This window comes from Phoenix dactylifera, unplaced genomic scaffold (assembly GCF_009389715.1).
Source record: "Phoenix dactylifera cultivar Barhee BC4 unplaced genomic scaffold, palm_55x_up_171113_PBpolish2nd_filt_p 001497F, whole genome shotgun sequence".
NCBI classification, from domain to species: Eukaryota; Viridiplantae; Streptophyta; class Magnoliopsida; order Arecales; family Arecaceae; genus Phoenix; species Phoenix dactylifera.
Window position 1 is genome coordinate 379 of NW_024068808.1, and position 20339 is coordinate 20717.

Genomic DNA, 20339 nt, shown 5'->3' on the forward strand with positions numbered 1-20339 from the left:
CCGCGCCTTACAAGCACTGTTCATCTCCTCCTTACACTATCTGCCCCCTCCCTGACTTGAGCGTCGGAGGGCCGGCGCCGGAAAATCCGGCCACCGGTTTGTCTGCAGGCACCCAGACGGAGGACGCCGCCCGCTGACGGATTGCTGCCCCGCCGTGAGGACCCCCAGCTCCCTCTCTCCGGCCACCCCAGACGGAGGACGCCGCCCGCCGACTGGTCGCCGCCCCGCCGTGGTGACCCGCAGCTCCCTCTCCCTCGACCGAAGATTGCCCCCGGGTCCAATTTCCAGCAACAATTGCAACCACTTGTGAATGTGTGTAGTAATTCAACACGCGCACACGTACGCACAAAATTTCTGATGGATCTTCATGCATTAGGATATGTAAATATACAAGCCTACGCATGATTGATCTAATAGACAAATACATGTAGTTGATAAATGTGCCATAAAGAGTCGTTAACTCCATTTGCTTCCTATTTTCAAGCGAAAATACACTAATAGACACGCTTTATAGTGGCAAATCCAAATTTTAGAAAAAAGAGGTGGATTTTTTAAAGACTCTACATAGTAGTTTGTCATCATGGATCCTATTCTAGTGCTGTCAGTGCTTCATCCGTTATCATCGATGATGAAAGATGAAAGCAGATGTTTTTTGGATGATTTTTTTATTAAAAAAAACATGTGTATGAGAAGGGAAGAAATAAGGAACTTAATCTTTTCTCGCCATCATCGGTATCAAAGTGCGGGTATCAAATCGGCGGTGCTGAACATAGATGATGGTATTTACATACAAAAAGAGATGTGATACAATAAAAAAAAAAAAAATAGACCCTCACCAAATATGAGCACAGATCCTCTCTAGTGCATGAGCGGCGTGTTGTGCAGCTATAGATGGCAATCATCAAAAGATAGGCGGTCATTAAACATGACACATACAAAGTCATACGCAATACATATTATTTGATGGCCGTCCATTTTCCGATGGTAGCTATCTAGAGATGCATGGTATTCTACGGTGCAGTCTCGTGCACCCCTCGAACATCTTGGTTGGCTAAATATTCTCATTGTTGATGATGGCAATGCAACCTGGGCGGTGTGATGAACGGCTCCGAGATATACCTAACTTATGCTTTTCCTTGACATTCTTATCATTTAATTCAAGTATAAAATACATTGTGCTTGACATATAGAACGTGAAGATCTGCCCCTTGTTAACACCTAATTAATAAAGCGTTCGGCTCCTAATCGTCTAGCACCATGGAAATATTTTGGATTCCATGATCATTACCTCACATTATTTTCTTGTTGTCAATAATCTAATTTGATTTGTCAGTTTTGCTGAATTACATGTAAAATCTAAACTTTGGTGAATACTATAAACACTTATGCTCCAATTCTTATAATTCTGATTGATATACTGGTTAGGTGTATGGATTGATGGTACAAGTGTCTTCACTCTCCAAACTCAATCCACTTGGACTTGCCCCGGCCAACCTTTAATTAGGAAACCACAGCGAGAGATCTTCATCGACTAGTTTTATAATCATTTTCCTAACCACTACTTCGTTTTTCCTGCTTGCATACTGTTGCTGCATATTCCTTTGCAGTGGCAAACCATGGGAGCTTGTTACTCATTCCCATGCCAGATAGCCACTAATTTTGAAGGCCGACCACCGTAACTAGCTTTTTTTCTAACCCAAAAACTGGAACCTGGAAAGGGAATTATGCAATGTTTCAGTATTTAGTACTATGAAGAATTACAACAATGGTAGGACGCTATAAGGTATATTTCATGATCGGCTAACCATTTTAAATGCCTGGGTTTTTGGGACGTCCTGAGCCGATCGGCGGCGGACTGAGTTGGTTCCAACAATGAAACCGAGACCGGCGATAGAGAGGAGAGGAGAAGAAAAAAGGGAAATAGAGAGAGATGAGAAAGCGGGGGAGGAAGAAGAGAGAGACCAACCTCGCCCTACCGACGGAGACCGAGGAGCCGCCACACAGGAGGAGATAGAGGCAAGAGAGCTGGTGGAGGAGGGGCTCCGCTTCTGGTCCCATGTTTCGTTCGAAACAAGGTCCCAAAAGATGCCCATTTTAGTTTTTTACGAATTTTAAGTAAAAGTTGGCGAACCCCAGAGGCGGAGCCCCTCCTCTGCGGCTCTTCGACCTCCACCTCCTCCGCGCGGTGTCTTTCTGGTCCTTTGTTGGCTCTCCGCCAACCTTCCTCGGCATCCTTCTTCTCTCTCTCTTTTTCTCTCTCATGTTCTCCCTCTCTTTCGCCGCTTCTATTGTGTCTATACAAGGCCAACACAGCACGACATGAGGCCGTACCAACCCATGCTGTCGAGCAATCGGTTTGGAGTCTAGTATCGGCACAGCATATATTGGCATATTTGATTCATTGCACGCCATCATTTTTGGTTTTTCATCACCTAATTCACAAGCAAACCTTGGCATTATTATATATTGAGCTCTTCCATCAAACTTTCTCATATTGGATAGGATACCCTTGGAAAGTAAACATGCTAATGATGCACCATGCTCATCTTTTCCTCTTTTTGTCACCACGCTGGTAATTGGAGCCTCCTCTCACGTCAAGGTCATGGAGAACAACTCATGGCTCATAAACCCACGCATGGTTCAAATGATAGACAGTCATTGTGGCTGGAAAATTACAGTCCACTTTCTTCCTTTTGGTCTCCTCTCCGCCCTCCCTCGAATAGTAGGAACATGATTTGGTGCACTTCAAGCGTGTCCATCTTTATCCATGTGCAAATGAAAAGCCGAGCAAGTGTTGTTTTGTCCTGCGGCATTAAACTTTTTTGTTACTCATCTAGGGTAACTTTTTTGTTACTCATCTAGGGTAAATTATATCCTGTGCACACCAATATAGCCGTGCACCATGCCAGGCAGCTCATCTCTTTTCTGTGGTTCAATCACTGAGATGAGTACACGATGAATGAAGACTATGAAAAGAAGATGAGGACAATTGGCATGGTGCATGACCTCGTGGTACACGCGGTGTAGGATATAATTTATTTTCATCTAACCGGGATTCAAAGAAGCATATTTCCAAGTGGGGCGAGGCTGTAGCTAAAACTAAATGCGTCTGATGTGGCACAAGGGGATTGGTGGGATAATTGTGGGGTCAGTCTAATTTGAAGTGTTATGAAAAGGTTTGTATTGGTTAGGCTGGGTCCTTTGTGTAATTCTGAGCTGAGGTTTAATTATAATAATGTCTCCGCTATTAAACAATTTTCAGCTTTCAAGGGTCTCTCTTTATATTATTTTAAATGGCTTCTATTATCTAGCAGCAAGTACATTGTAGTGGCCATTGCATGCAAAATTTTTTGATAATGACCATAATTTAACATGTTAACTATTATTAAAATGTGTTTTTCTGAATTTTTTTTCCATGAATACTCTTCTAAATATCAAATTTTATATAAATACCCTTTCAAAATTGATATTTGTATGTATACCTTCATAAAATACTTGTTTTGTTATTCTAACTTTTTTTTATCTTTATTTTTGCGCATATACCCATGCCTAATGCCGTTAAAAAATTAACGGTTTCAAATTAAAATGACGAAAATATTCTTAATAGATATATGTGCAAAAAAAAAAATATTTATAAGACGAACACGATGAAAAATAAAAAATAATTTCAAATTTTTTTATTAAAATAAATATGGTTTTATTAACGGTATTAGAAGAACTGCTGTATTAGGGACATTTGTATAAAAATAATATTTTATTAGGGTACATAAATAGATATAAAGTTTAAAAGGGTATTCACGCAAATTTAAATTTTTAGAAGAATATTTATACAAAGAATTCTTTCTAAAATTGAAATCCCCAGCTAGCTTTTAAAAACATCTTCTCTATTCAGCAAACAATAAGGCAGAAAAAATATTAAATAATGATTCGATATTAGTGTATCCCTATCCTTACCCCAAAAAATAGTATATATAAAAATAATAATCGGGTGCTAATATTTATCAATATTTTTTTCTAGATGATTACAAATATGAATAAAAAATTTAGTGATGTACTGAAAATTATTTGAAATAATATAATACAAACTGTTAGTGAAAGATTGATGCAGGATTTGCTGCCCAACATGAGGGGTGGTTCATTATGGAGTTGCTAAATCTGTAGTTACGGGCTCAATAAACATTTTGTTCATTGTATTGGGTATCCTGGAGTATTTTCCTACTAATAAATATTTATAGTTGTTTGAAATGCATATATGAATATTTAGGAAAAATGAGACATATGGTTTATTAATGCAATCTATGGAAAGGAACATGCGTAAATATTATTCAATATATTTTGAGGCTAAGTGAATAATAATTCGAGCAGAAAAGCTGTTATCTCTCTGTTATTATCCACTGTAATGACTCTTACTTTATCCCCAGGTAAGATCAGTTTAGAGTCCAGAGATTAAACTGGACAAATAACAGTTGATCGATTAATGAGGATATCGTCGTGGCTATCAGAAACTCTCTCCTGGCTGCATTGATTCAAGCAGAGGTGGCTGGATTGTTTCTTTCTTTCTTTCTTTTTTTATTTTTGGTGAAGAAGGAATGAAATCAGTTCCGTACACATACAATGCCCATATCATCAGCCAATATAAGATTTGAAAACTTAGCAGATAGTTTCCAAACCAAATTAAGTCATGCTCATCTGACATTCTCCAAATGCCCTGGAAAATCGGATGGTAGGAGACTTGCCCTCTAGAAAAACTGTCATTGAATCCAGGAAATATAGTGCGGAAGTCTCCTTCCAACCAAACTCTAGGAGCTTGGAAGCATTGTCAAGAGATCATTACACTGGTTAAGGTCTGCCTTAGAACATGATAAGCAATCATCAGCATAAAAAAAGTGTGGCGAAGCAGGGCTATCAGGTCCTAAACTCATTCCGCCCTTTGACATCTTTGTGTGACGGACTTGTGAAAGAATATCTGACCCATAATGGACAAGTATGGAGATAAAGGACAACCTCGACGAAGTCCAAGCTATCTATTAACAAGGACCTTGAAAATTAGGGCTGGATGTGCATCGGATGACCCATGATATCCATTGTGGATGGAACCCTAAGATGAGTAGACACTTCAAACAAAATCCCTCTTCATGCGGTCATAGGCACGTGCCATGTCTAACTTAATCACTATCCGAGCCTCAAATGCAGGGGCTTTACGAAGAAGCTGAGTGAATGAGCTCATGAGAAAGCCAAATATTGTTCCATATTGATCTAGAGGAAAGAACCTAGCCTGGTCTTGAGCAATAATTAATCTTAAATAAAAGAGACTCGAGCCTATTCACAAATTCTTCTAAGAGTTCTGTATAGCGTGGTGTAAAGACTGATGAGTTGAAAATTTGCAGATCTTCACTATAGTTTGCAACCGTTGAAATCTAGCAAATGAGTGTGGTCTTGCAAGAGATGGCATACACCCAGGGTCAAAGAAGTGAAGGATAGGCTTACATATATTATCCTTGATTATGCTCCAATTAGTAGTGACAAAACCAGTTGGGAATGCATGTAATCCAATTAGTTTGCTTTTGCTATCAAAGATAATTCCACAAGCCACCTCTCCAGACATAGAGAGAGAATCAACATCACCTAAATCCTCCTTCCATATGATAACAATTCCACCAAACAAACCGATGGCAGGAATCGACAACATATTCCAACTTGACCGGCCATCCTAGTTTCCGAGAAACAACATGAAGAAGCCTTTTAGCATTATGCGTAAAAGTGGGCTTACCGCTCCTCGACAGTTCCATGAAATGACAATCATTAAGCTCGGAGGTGGCCAGCTCCATTAACACATTCTCATCAGGCAGCAATTAAGAAGAAAAAAACTCCTAGATATGCCACTCCCTCACTTCATCAAACATTACCATGTAGCACAACATTAACCTGAACTTAACCACCATGTCAGGTTAGACCCTTTTTTTTTTTTTGGGGGGGGGGGGGGGGGGGGGGGTATAACAGCAGTTTACATCCTGCAGGTGTGGATGCGGCCAACAAAATTAGAAAACAACAAATCAGATAAAGAACCCGGCACTCTGTCACGCTCTATCCATACAAAGCCTCCGAAGTGGTGGGCTGCATAGAAGGCAATCCAATCAGTTGCACCATTCGCTTCTCTATAGATGCGTGTGACCTAATGGGTGCCACACTCCTGCAGTAATCTGCAAATATCGAGAAGTAGCGGACTATCCTCGCCTACACGACTTCTACCCCAGACCCAATCGATCACCGTGGCCGAGTCGCCCTCGAAGATGAGCCGGTCTGCATCTAGTATTTGTCAGGCAAAGGAGATGCTCTTTCAGGTGACTCTGAGCTCAGCACATACCATCGAGGCATCGAAAATTTGTTGACATCTGCCGCCACTAATGTTGACTCATGATCTCTGATGACAGAGCCTATGCCACCTTTTGAGCCCCAAGCCAAGCTCAACGTCAGAGGCCAGTCCCAGCCCATTCAACTCGCCTTAATTACATCGTGTCATCAGATTAGGCATCTATTTGAACCCCATCTTCTTCTGGAGAGAGAGAGAGAGAGAGAGAGAGAGAGAGAGAGGCATGATGATGGGGAAGGAAGAGATTCGGTACGGAATTGTAGGGGCGGGGATGATGGGGAGGGAGCACATGGTGAACCTCTCCCACATCCGCGGCGACGGCGCCGCCCTCACGTGCGTCGCCGACCCACACCCTCCCTCCCTCGACCTCGCCCTCGACCTCGCCCGTTCCCTCCATTTGCCCCCCCTCACGGTATGCCAACTTCTTGCTCTCTTACATGCATATCAACCTTGTGTCCGCTCTATCCATATTATTCCACTGAGTTGGAGAATTGGGAATAGTTGTACAAGTTATCCTGGAATTGCTTGCCCGGTGCATGCGATTTATTCCAGGCGGAGCACTTTGATCGGATAAATTCTCTCCCCAGTTTACTTTTATACACCATTTGATTGTTTTCCAGTTTGAGACCTTATGGTGAGGGTATGTTCGGTAGTTGGAGTGTACTTATAATGGGATTCAAGGACTAGTTGCTATTAGCTTTTTATAATGGGAATTTCATTTTTGAATTTTTTGAATTAATATGGGAATTTCATCTCACAGACTCGATCAAAGATAAAAGCTTTGCCATGTATTTGCAAGTGTTATTTGAATTGGATGAATCACAAACTTTTGTATGAGCATTATTGTTAAATGTTTCCTAAGCTGTGTCTAACTTGTACTCGTAAAAGAGTATTTGATCAAATTTGAGTCCCTAAAAGTTGGTTAGTTATTACTAGTGATAAGCAAATCCTTTCACGTTTTTTCAAATGGGCTATTACTAGAATATTGTATCACAAGGAGTCCTTGTTGCATATATTTATATATGTATATACTCCAATTATGTTGATGTCACATGTGAACTATAGGAATTCCATTTTAAGCTTCATGGTGTGATCTTTGCAGCTTAAGAGTTGAACTTGGGCAGTAGGACTTGGTCCATTAGCAAATTGATTGATATTAGATCTCCTTCAACCCTCTAAATCCATCCTATCTGCAAAGTTGCATCCCCTACAGAGGCTGCATTCTGACCTTGAGGTGGGCAAAGAGGGCAGGAGGGGGTCTCATGGACATGGGCATATTGCGGCTCGATTTCTTAGTGTTCATGATCTTGTTTGGTCTCTCCTAAGATATTTCTGCATCCTTAAAAAGTTATTGGCCCCAAGCTTGTAGTTAATTGCCTTGGATTTCTTGAATTAGCATGTCAAGAAGATGGTACCTTGTTTTTTTAAAGGAAAACTTGGTTCCATCAGTGCATGCCAAACTTCATGCAGCATGACAAAACAGGCTAATTTTAAGAGCATGCTGCATATGGCACTTTGCTATACATAATCATGCTCGTGCCTGCCTACCCCAAAATTTTGAACTGATACAGAGAACTGGAGATGGTGACTTTGGAGGTTATCCACAAGAGTAAGAAGATATTCTTGCTTCATGGCGCATGAACATATGCTTAATGGGTTTTTTAAGAGCCTCATCATGGTTGAAGAGTTTTTCAGTTATGGCCTACAAATCTGCTAACCAATTCTAACTTTAGTTACCTTGCAGCAACTTGTTGTCAGACCATGTTGATGTGTTTGGCCCATGAGTTGTCAGAGTTTTCTTCTCATTATTAAACTACCATATACTGTAATTATTTCATTCATAAGGGCCTTTTCAGGTTGTTGGGATGGATGGAAAATCATGCAGCACTAATACTCCTATATTTATCTATGTTTTAGCACCTCTAGTCCCATTTTCAATTATGAGACTTTGTATTAGTTTGATCTCTTGAACTTGATGGTTAGTGCTGTCACCATGCAATTTTGTTAGATTGTTTTTTGAATCTAAGTAGTAAGTATATATATATGAAGTCGAGTAAATTGTATTTGTGACTAAGCATGGGCTTCTATTATAAAATAACAGTGTTCCCCTTGTGCGATGCATATGTATGGAGACGTGCACACTCCTGAAAAAAGCCTCATGCACCACTTGAGAGTTTGCTTTTAATAATAGAATAGATTTTAGGGTCATCACATGCCAAGGGAAATCTGTGATGCTGGAATTTTTCTTACAAGATTGTTATTTTTGATTTGCAATTTTTAATAATTTTAGAAACCAATATAGACATTCTCAGGACACCGTGAGCTGCTAGACAGTGGACTCTGTGATGTGGTGGTTGTGTCATCTCCAAACATGACTCACTTTGAGATTCTCATGGATATAATTAGCCATCCCAGACCTCATCACGTACTTGTGGAAAAGCCTCTTTGTACTACCATTCAGGACTGCAGAAAGGTCAGCTATAAATTTTATGTCTATGAATTGCTTACTTACATTATACACATAATGTTGGCAGCCCTTTCTATGTTGTTTGTTGTTCATATTGCCTTAAATTTTCCACTGGTGTATATTTTAGCTTATAATATATTTAATTCAGGGATCTTTTTCTATGTTACTCCTTAGGTCATTGTTTAGACATGTTGCCTGATTGTTGGGTCTGTTGTGCAAAGATATGAAGTAAATTAGTAGATTGAAGGATGCATCATGTTGTTCAGCATTAACTAAGAGTCTTGAAGCCACTGAGCTTTATGTTTATATCAATTTGTTTGAATCAACAGAAGCATAATCATAAAATAATATTTTTCATAGAGTTCCTGAAAACTAATTCTGTGCTTTTTTCTTTGAAAAGATATAAGGCCCCCTGTCTCATGTTTTTTCATGAATTTTAGAAGTTTAAAAATATTTGGAATGCTATTAAGAAAATTGATATTAATCTATTCAAAAAGCAATCTTCATCAGAAAAATAATACTGATTCCGAAAGACTTTTTTGAAGTAAAAATTCCCACCTACTCAAATATCATGCTCTGCAGGAAAATTTATATGGTGTCTTACAGTCTGTGCAACTTTATGTTGAGAGAGTTTTCAACTCTTGTACCATGTAATATAAATACTATAATCTGTGATAAATCTGGACATTAGTTGAGGCTGTAGAAATGTTCATACCAGAAGTGTAAATATTCTAGTTTTGTAGTTTTATCATGGGGGGAATGCTTTAAAAGGATGCATCCAGCTCTTAGCAGCAGGGAAGTTTAATCCATAATACCGCATCCATTTTGGGATTTCTCAGGGAATTCACTTTGGCACCTGCTTCCTTAGAGCTTCCTTTTTTCCTTTTTTCGGAGAGATCTTCTTCTCCTTACACTGGCACCTTAACTTGCCCTGCATATGCTCATACTTCAGGTAACTAAGATCCAGCTTATGATAAAATTTTATTTACTGAAGAGATATCACGAAAATGAAGAACACAGTGAGTTTGGTGCACAGTAAAAGAATAGAAAATGATGGCTCTTTTTTATATCATATGTAATCATATGCAATCCTATATCCATATGTCACATGTTTTCTCAGTTTATATACACTATGCATCAGGATGGAGATGCTACATGTGATATGTCTCTGCATGATTAGGTCAAAACCCTGAAACATGGAAATTATTCATATATCCATAAAAGGACTATGCTAGATTCAACGTGTATACCATAATTAGTTTTGAAGGAGGACGAATATGATGTGATGAACAACCACTTATAGCCTTCTTAGACTGCAAACTCTGCTGTAGTCAATTCACAATCCTCAAAGCATTACTGTCTTCACACCTGTGTTTCTCTTGTTCTTACCTCTATTTATTACTAATGCACATAAGGAGAAAAAGGGATTGGACAAATGATGGTGATAATCTGGCCTTGTGGCTTGGCAATACTTAATAGAGAGGAGGGTGTGTCATTGTCAGCTTGAGACTCCTCCTAGAAGGATGTACCCTTACTGGTCAGAACTTAGATATGGAAAATTGATCATAAAAGACACCCCATGTTCTCTTTTTATCTAGTCCACTGGAAAAAGAAGTTCTTCAAAGAGCTCCTTTATGCTCGACATTTTAGCTTTCCATTATAACTTCATCCATAAATTGTCCACAAGATAATTTTATTGACATGAACTGACATCCGTAAACTTAAACAGTGAGAAATCAATTTCATGAATCATATATATAAACATATATACCCGTGGATCCAAGCTCTCATGAAAAACAGTTAGAACTTTTTGATCCAAGATTTCACATCTGATTATGACAGGATAACATAAAAAAGTGTCATTGATGGCTTTCTTACTGGTAATCCTACTTCCACTTAAAGCTAAACACTGGGTGTGCTCCATCAGTTGTACTTCAAGCATTATGGAGGTTGGCCCTAAATTGAGTAGACTTGAACAAAAATACATAGTAGCTTCCTCAAGTTAAAAGACCACAAATAAAATCACTCATGGAAAATCAGCACTTATCTTTTGATAATGTTGTTTTGTGATGTGTATTCTCAGTGTTGACCATCATTATTGTTAAATACTATGGCATTTACATGTATATACTCCATATTTTGTTTGCTTATATTTGTCCTCGTGTTCTATGAACAAGAAATTTTTTTGGGCTACTACTGATAATGTCCTCGTGTTGATCATCATAGGTTGTAGATGCAGCTAAACAGAGACCTGAGATACTGGTGCATGTTGGGCTGGAGTACAGGTATATGCCTCCTGTGGCTAAATTAATTGAGATAGTTAAAAGTGGAACACTTGGGCAAGTTAGGATGGTGGCAATCCGTGAACATCGTTTTCCTTTTCTGGTTAAGGTACGATAAGGTTGTTTGTATGTGTTAATCTGTGCTTAGCTAATTCTGAGAAAAGAAATGGTGTCTTCAGTACATCTTGCTTTCTTAAAAATCTAAATACTCTAACAGCTATATTCATATAGGTCAACAACTGGAATCGGTTTAATGTTAATTCTGGGGGGACTCTGGTTGAGAAGTGCTGCCACTTTTTTGATTTAATGAGGCTGATTGCAGCTGCAAATCCAGTTCGTGTGATGGCTTCTGGGTCTATGGATGTTAACCATAAGGATGAAATCTATGATGGAAAGGTCAGCTTTGTTTTTAAATATTTTCCTGTGGTTGACTATTGTTCCAATAATTCGCTTAGTTTGACAAGTATTTGATTTATGTATATACAGAATATATATATATATATATATATATATATATATATATATATATATATATATATATATATATATATTTCACTTAGAGAACATTTGACATTGATTAAGAGTTTTGTAAAGAAGCATTTGATGTATTGTATAGATTAAATAATGCTGCATACAAGCATACTAGGTCAATGACATGTATGCAGTTACTCCTTTTTCTCATAAAAAAGGTAAGATATAGAGGGAGGGTTGATTTCTGTATCTCTTTTCTCAATCTTTATTTCAATCCTTTTAGTTCCTCTCACCTTCACTAATGAAATAGGAACATTGTTGGAGATCAGAAATTCGTCTGTCTTGTTATTATCTATCCTGAATACAGAGCTTGGGGATCTAATAGGTTGTCTGAGATATGTTCTTGATTTCTGGATCAATCGAGGAATTGGTAGTGATCTAGCTAATTGTAGGCATCGATTGCATTGGGCATTATTACATCAAATCCTTAGGTCAAATTATTTCAATTAAGTACGTGTTGTTGATTGATTCCATGTTCTTTAGTCAAGAGAAACATCATTATTTACATCCTCTTTATCGAAGAGAAACATCATTATTCATAGTTTATACTAGATATCAATGAATATTTTCATTAATGATTTTCGTAACTTTCCCCCTGATGTACATCTTGTGTGTAAAATGTTATCGGTAGTAGTAGTGATCATACATCTGGAATAAGCTTCGGTCATATTGGTGCCTCGCACAGGTTCCTCAAATAAAACGTTGCAGACAAGGAGTGGAAATTGAAGTATGTTTCTTAAAGAATAAAAAGTGCCTAAATTGAACTGATTTCTTTATAAGGTTGCATGTAGTCTACCTCTAATTAGTTTGGATCTTTTCTATCACTTTACATTGGTTGCTTGCGGGGCTAGGTTGAGGATGATTATATGAAGAGTATGGCTGCTCTCATAAGTGTACTTAGCTTCACTAGACTACATACCCAAGATTGTTGTTGGAAGACCAAATACGAGGAGTAAGAAAAGTAAGTTGGAGGAGCAATTGAGTACTCAGAACTTTATTAGTCAAAGATTACAAGGGGCTAAGTTGGAGACAGTTTACGCATTATATACTTACTAGGTTATAGTTGGTAAACTCTCTGAAGGAATTTCACCTTGTCAGAAAACTTTTGTGCACAAATAAAAATTTAAAATTAAAGTTTGAGATTTTTGTAAAATAGTATGGAGGGAGCTCCTCTCTTTCTAGCTTTTCTAGAGAGAGAAGCTCTGGGAAAAGGGGTGGTTTCTTTTGTGCCCAAGGAAGGGAACTAAATCCCTACGCAGCTATTCCCTTTTGGCTGGCCAGTCATCTATGGACCTTTCACCTCTCTCCTCTCCTCGCATATTTCCTTTTTCTTGACCTCTCTTTCTGTTTTACTTGGATTTTCAAATGGGTTTAGTTTGGGTTTTAGCAACGGAGCGGGGTTGTGCTTCATGCAGCAGCATCGGTGATGGTAGAAGCCGTGGCGTTTGGAGTGGCTCTGGTAGGAGCAACCATCCTGACCTTCCTCTTCCCATAGTCTCGATCATCAATCTTCGTTCCTGATCCACTTCATTTGATACTCTCAATGATATTGATGGTCACAATATCCTTCCCTTAGACTGATCTCACGAGTGGTATGGATGCTGGTTCCTGGCGGCACTAAGTGCAGTGGGGTGTGCTTGCGGAAGGAGCCACAATTGACGTTGGTACTGGAAATAATCATTAGGAAGTGGGTGGCAGTGACACCAGCGGTGATGTAGGGGAAGGGGCAGATGATGATGCCTATAGACTTGGTATGGTGTTGTTTGGGGAGGGATTACATCTCTATAGAATACTTTAGTTGATCTTAGGAGGATCTCTACTTGAAGTTGATGGCATGTATCTCTAGAAATCCTGAAGGCCTATGAGAGTTCTTAGGAATCTAATTCGTTGTTGTTGCAGTCAGCACACAAGGGGCACAATTGTGTGTGCAGCTTGGAAGTTCTTCGTTGAGTTGGAATTTTGAATGTTTGAGCTTGGCCCATGTTGTTGCTGATGAGTGTTGTGTCGATGTCTCAAGTTGCTGTGGAGCCTAGCCAACTTGTTTTCCATGTTGGGGCCTGGCTGTGTGGTTGCCCATTGTGTTGTAGCCTATTGTGGCATCTTAGTTTGGGACCAACCCATGTTGTTGCCCTTCATGGCATGGATGTTCTAGTTGAATCCTTGTTGTTAGGTGCCCACTATTTTACAGCCCTTTGCGGCATCTGAGTTTTGGCTTGGCCCTTGTTGTGCCCTCCTATGGCTTGGGTGTCTGAGTCAGTCACGTGTTTGTGTTGTTGTGTTGTCGTCTGCTATGTTGTTGCCCTCCATGGCTTTCTGATCCATCCGAACTAGATGCTCAACCTTTAGTTGAGATGGTGCTGGGTTGGTCGTCCTCTTTTGAGGTTTTGGGCTCAGTTCTTATATTTCATTTTGACAGAGTAGAAGGCTTCATCCATTTTTCTTAAGAAAAGAAAAAAGTTTTTGACATATCTGTATGTTTATATACATTAAGGTTTTTCCTAATGAAAATATCATGAATTGTAAGCAAGATCTACGTAGTTTGTATGTATTTTGAACCCATAAAGCATGATTAGACATATGTGATGGTCACTACTAGCAATTGCTGCCAGTTAGGAGCAATTTTATCAACTTGACCGCCCAGAGTGCATCAAATTTGCATGTGTATTTAGACATCAAGTGTGCTCGATCAAATTATCGAGGTGGAAGCCTTTGTTTTTAATAAAATGTAAGATCTATACAGAACTAATGTTCTTTGGTATTTCTAAATAAATGAACCCCAAGAAGGCAAGTACAAAATGAAGATTAGCGTTTTCTAATCCAGGAAATCAAATCTGTACTTAGGCTTGGCGGAATCATTGTTGTAAGAGTTTGCACCCTTTGTCTTTGACTCGCTAACTCAAATCTTCTTAGGGTTTAACACTGATGATTCCTGAGAGTTGCTGGATTACCACCTCCAATCAGAACCAAATTCCTTTCTTGCGGTCATAGAGTTGGTACCTTTAGGTTTATAGAGTGAGCATCGTATGAGAAGAATCACTAAAGAATAAACTTAAAAATAATTCTTATTCATCAAATCATAGGCTGTAATCCTGGGTTTCGAAGGCTTACACTACCCCTAGGACTAGGATTTCTATTGGTGCATTAGGAATCCACATGACACTCCGAGTAGATTTAAATAATGAAAGCTGCGAATTGGCAAGGAACTGATATGCTAGTCCTCTGCAGGTGGTAAAGTTGTCACATATGATTGGATATGCTTGATATTTCACAGAATTCTTTTTTCCTTTTCATGCGTGGAATTCTTTCGACTGCAGGAATAACATCAAAGAATCTCTAAATGTAATTCTGAAGCAAAAGAAATTATCAGTTTAATACTGGAGACTTCCTATGTGCAGGGTCTTAGTGGTTTACTACTCTTTCAGGACCACTCTTTGATATTTACTATTTCATAGAAACATGCCTGCTTCATAATGCAGTATGTTCGGCAACCTTTTTTTCTCCTGCTCACAATCTAACATGTTCAAAATGATATTTCTTTATCCTCAGGCATCATTATATCTCACAATTCAACTCTTCAAATAGGTACCAGATATCATTGATAATGCATATGTGATTGTAGAATTTGATAATGGCTCTCGGGGCATGCTTGACCTTTGCATGTTTGCTGAAGGCAGTAAAAATGAGCAAGAAATTTCTGTTGTTGGTGACATTGGAAAGGTAATTTTACTCAAAAGACTTTAAGATATTGATCTTGAATTTTCATAAGAATCCTTTAGCACATATTCTTATCAGCTGCCAATTTATGCACTAGTTGAGTGGTCTTAGTTTGGTCACAGCATTTAGTTGATAAACTAGTTCCCTTTGTCCTGGCATTGCATTTTTAATCCTCAATCTAATGATGTTTGATAATCCAGTTCCCCTTTTTGATTTTCTTTTATTTTTCCTTCCCAGTGTTTTTTTCTTCTTGTTTCTCTCCTTTTCTATCCATTTCATTTCTCATGGAATGTGTGCTGGTATTTCCTACCATTTCTCTCAAACACACAAAAAAAAACGATACGCATAAAAAAGAGTGGGATTTGTACTATTATATATTGCTTCTACTGAGGAGCAACTCAGAATTTGCTTACAGGGTGAGGCCTTTGTTCCTGAGAGTGTTGTGCGTGTTGGCAACAGAGCAGCAGGGAGGGCTGGAGTCATGACAATAAAAGCAGAGGATGAACGAATCAAGTATGTATTATCATTTATTATTATATACATAAATTATGCTCACATTTTCTGTTTGATTTGTAAATTTGTTTGAAGTGCAATAGTATTTTTTTCTCGATAGTTCTGCATGTTGAGAAGTTAAAATTTGGCTCGATAGCAAGCGAACCATTAGAATAAGGCTTAATAATGATGTAAATTAGCCTCTTAAAGTATATATAAAGGAGAATCCATACCACAGAATCAATGGTTTGATTCATCTGGAAAGTCTAATCTAGCTGGTCACAGTCTAGAGCCAATAAATTTCTAATATAAGTTTGTAAGTACTTTATTTTGCTTTTAGGTAATGTTTTAATTGCATATTCAAGTCAAAGAAGGAGCCCTTCATTTGGTTGACAAGGTGGCCGCACACTAGTGGCAATACAGCAAAGTCTAGTGCAGTAAACTTACTGGCAGCTCAGCAGGTTTGTTCACGCTGGTTATTGTGTAGGCTTATGCTAGCTGTTTTCTTAGGTGCCCCATTTGGACCTTCATGCTATTATTCTTATCTAAAGAAGGGCCTCTATATGTAAGTGTGGGTAACTAAGTCCAATTATACTTTACAACAGAACCCAGCTAACTTTTCTTTATCTTTTCTTGGGCTATTACTTCAGCTTTTCCCCCTATCTGCATTGTCGTAGTCAAATGGGTAGTCAAGTGGTATATCAGTGGATTTGATTTGTACAACTGCAGAATTAGGGAAAGTAAGAAACCGATATATTGTTTTTCTCCATGATTGTGGGAGAAGCAGTGAATCGTTGTAACAGAGTTGTTCTCTTACCTTCATAATCTTGTGAGAGGGACTGAAAATTGAGACTTGTGTGTGTCGATGGCTTAAGACCTTCCTCTACAGCAAGATGATTTGCTTAACAAGGATTCGCACGTTCGAGATGGATGCTTACAGCCCATACTCTAAAGAGGGTTCAGATTGAGGGACACCTTGATGTGGTGGTGCTGCTGTCATCCTTTTTCTTTCTTTCTTTCTTTCGTTTTTTTCTTACCGAGCACATGAAAATTTCCAGAAATTAACAAAATTCGTCACTGTCAATTTCAAGAAATATTATTTTATATGACGGGAGCAATTGTGAATGGAGCAGATGTTGAAAGGAAGCGGGATTTGTTTGTGGCACTAAGAAGTGCATGTGATAGAGTAATTAGAGAGGTACTTTGGCAGGCATTAAAGAAGAAGGTATTTTGAAATTGTTAGAGGCATATTTTGGGGTGTCAACAACCATTAGGAGTAATTTTGGTGAGACTAGTAAATTTTCAGTTAGTTATGCTTTATGGGGACTTACACGGGGTCCATATTTCTTACACTAATCATAGGTGGATTTGCTGCTGCTGCTTAGAAAGATGTGGATGTTAGTTTTAGATGATAGAGTGCTGATTGATGAGAAGAGGATTATTTATTTCTCAAATTTATGATGTCAAACCATTGTAAGATTGTAACCCAAGAACATAACATGATATATTATGTGGAGCTTCATGAGCTGTCATGTTTACTAAGAAAATGAAACAGAAAAGAGGGGGATGGGGGCCTGGAATTAGTTGTTAACTGGACAGAGCTATGCAGCCCAACTGATCAAGAGATCCAGGCCAAAATTTGTTATAATCTAAGTAATTGGTATATAATTGGTGATATGTTTTCTTTTCATGGTATAATATTTTGGCCTGTCCATGAGGCTGCCTCATGATTTGTGATGGGTAATGGTGAAGACTATCTGGTAACCAGAAAATTGATGGATGGGCTGTCAAACCTTTATAGTTTTTTTGATATACTAGGTTGCCATGAGTGTGGTGTATTTAGTAGAACAGCGCAACATAAGGACTGGTCAAAGGTTGTAACTGTAAACAAGGAAGAAGTAGGGATCAGTAAACAACTCTGGTGCATATTAAGTGATGTGGCTTAAATCTAATCCACCCATCACAGGTCGACATGTAGCGAGCATTTTGAAAAAAAATGGATTTCAAATCTTTTCAAATCCTTGGTGGGGTCCACAGATAAGAAAGGAAGATACGACAATCTATTGATTTTTGTCCCCAAATCATGACGGATCCATGCTCCCTCCTCTTTATAAACAAAGCCAGAGGGAGGAGCAGAGGGAGGGAGAAGGGGGGAGAAAACGAGCAGTTAGAGGGTTCCAAGCACTAGTTCTCAATGAGAGGCTCTCAAGGTCTCATGGCGACAAGCTCTCATGGTGACAAGCTCTTGTAGCTATCTCTGCACCCAGCTCCTCTTCCATAGCCATTCTTGCACACTATCTCCTCTGTAGACGGGATGCACGTCTCTATAGACCGGGATGTGAGTCTTTGGAGGTTTCCCAGTCCGCGCACCCTTGTTGATCAGGATGCGAGTCCCTGGGACCGGGACTCGCGACATTCGACCAGAGCCATGCGAGCTTCCAAGCAGAGCTCCCAGTTTGCACTTGTAATCCGCGTATCCTTGGTGATCAGGATGCGAGTCCCTGGAGACCGGGACCTGCGGCATCTGACTAGAGCCAGGCCGAGCTCTCAGGCTGTGCTCTAATGTTGAGCACTCCAGGCCGAGCTCCCATCTCCTAGGATGCACTCCAATGCTGAGCTCCCATGCTGAGCACTCCGGGCCAAGTACTCCAGGTTATATACTCAAGGCCTAACGATCTAGGAAGATCACTATACTCTGATACTTTTTATTCTCTTGCTATTTCACGTTGTTGTTACAAAGCATTGCTTGACTTAAGCATCGGAGGAGGCTCGGCCGGAGCCACCCCAGCGGACCTTTCTCTTCTCTTTGTGTGCACACCCGCGACACTCCACAGTAGTTGGTGTTCCGTCTTCTACCACCATGGACCGAGCGGGTTGATCTGTGTCATCCACGCCTCCAGATCATTAGAGCATGGTTAGGCAGGATTTGATCATCAACATTGAGAAAAGTTTAGGGGATCAGCTGAATGGTTATGATATCAAGACGTGTTACATGAGATTTCAGGCAGATATTGATTTGTATCATATGCTAGATCTTCAGGTAGATGGATGAGAATCTGGGAACATGTAAGAAAGAACCAGTGGCACCGGGTGTTGCTTTTAAAGTTCTTCCCTGTAGGATGATGTGGATCTCAAGCTTTTCTGCAATAAGAGTTGTGAAAGCCAGTAACAATAGCAGTTGTTGCACTGCAGATGTGGAGGTTAACTATTGATATTGATAGAACACCCGCTTGCAATATAAAATTATCTTTGAACCAGGTGAAAGCACACTCATGCCAGCTATATCAGACTAAATTTATAAAATTTAAACATGTCAAGATGTAAAAAATTTATAAGATTCATTGCCTTCCATTCTGCAACAACCTATCATTCTCATATCCTAACATGACTTTGATTCTGAATGGCTTGATGTGGTTCATTTATTCTTATTTTTTTTTCTCTTCTTTTCCTTTTTTTTTTATAGCCTCCAATGATTTAAATAGTTTGTGTTCTCCAGATATGACGGACTGCATCATGGATCGAGCTATTTAGAACACCTAAACTTCCTGTCTGCAGTCAAAGCTCAAGGTGGTGGTGCCCCTGCTGTTGACTTGAATGACGGGTTTCTCTCCGTTGCCATTGGTGTTGCAGGTCAACTTTCAATTGAGAAAGGCCGTTTTGTTACCATGGAAGAGGTCTTGTCAATCTAGTTAACATTCAAAATCTGTCTCTCACTATTCTCTCCAACAGAAAGGGAACAGTTGTCCCAAATGATGATGCTTTCATGTATTTTGTTCTCGAGGGTAGTCCGGTTATGCTGCTTCTTCCACTCTATGACATATAAATGTGTCTTTCTTTTCCAGATTCCAGTTCATCACTTCAACTAAGCGTATCAACTTTAAGGATATTTTTCATCACCTGGTTTTCTTTCACTGTATCAGGATATCAGTGCATGTAATTCAAACATCAATCCTTATAGCTGCGAGTAAACATCCATGCAAAAGTATACCTTTTAAGATATATGGCTAGGGAATATGGTATAAAGTCTCGCAGAGCCATGATAGCAAGGATGATTTGCTGTTAAAAGGTTGGAAATGGTGAGGCTGGCTTCACCCACAGAAAGTTGCAGGCTTTGATGCTTCAACAGGGATTTATATGGCATAAAACAACCAGAGCAGAATATAGGAGATGCAAATGGTTGCACATGTATCTGAGGATGCTCGAGGATCTGGAGGAGTGTTATTAGATGTTAAATTTTGCAGAGCTCAGTGTGGGCCATACTTTGGTAGTAAATGTAAATATTAAATTTATTATGGGATCATTTGCTCACTGAATTATCATACAACTAGAGAGGATTGCAATCTTGGAGTAAAGTCGTTTGTTGATAATATGATGGTAGATACTTCAGATGATAGAATGATGAACTGTCTCCAAAGATGCAAGTTAACTAGATCTTCGAATTCTAGATAACAGATAATCCTCTAGTAAATGATCCTAAGGAAAC

General features: G+C 39.1%; 1 protein-coding gene across 5 annotated transcripts; it reads left to right on the forward strand.

The window, feature by feature from the left end:
• The first annotated feature begins 6552 nt into the window (after positions 1-6552).
• LOC120108696 (uncharacterized oxidoreductase SP_1686-like) lies at positions 6553-19767 on the forward strand. Of its 5 annotated transcripts, none has more exons than XM_039122373.1 (7): positions 6553-6782; positions 8683-8843; positions 11064-11228; positions 11351-11515; positions 15233-15367; positions 15780-15877; positions 19353-19767. In XM_039122373.1, the coding sequence occupies exons 2-7, from the start codon at positions 8742-8744 to the stop codon at positions 19543-19545; spliced, it is 858 nt and encodes a 285-aa protein (XP_038978301.1). In that variant the 5' UTR covers positions 6553-6782; positions 8683-8741; the 3' UTR covers positions 19546-19767. The 5 variants fall into 5 exon arrangements, with proteins under 5 accessions (XP_038978301.1, XP_038978298.1, XP_038978299.1 ...); XM_039122370.1 differs by having other exon boundaries at positions 6618-6782; positions 8673-8843; positions 15824-15877; XM_039122371.1 differs by having other exon boundaries at positions 6618-6782; positions 8673-8843; positions 15270-15367.
• Positions 19768-20339: the final 572 nt, after the last annotated feature.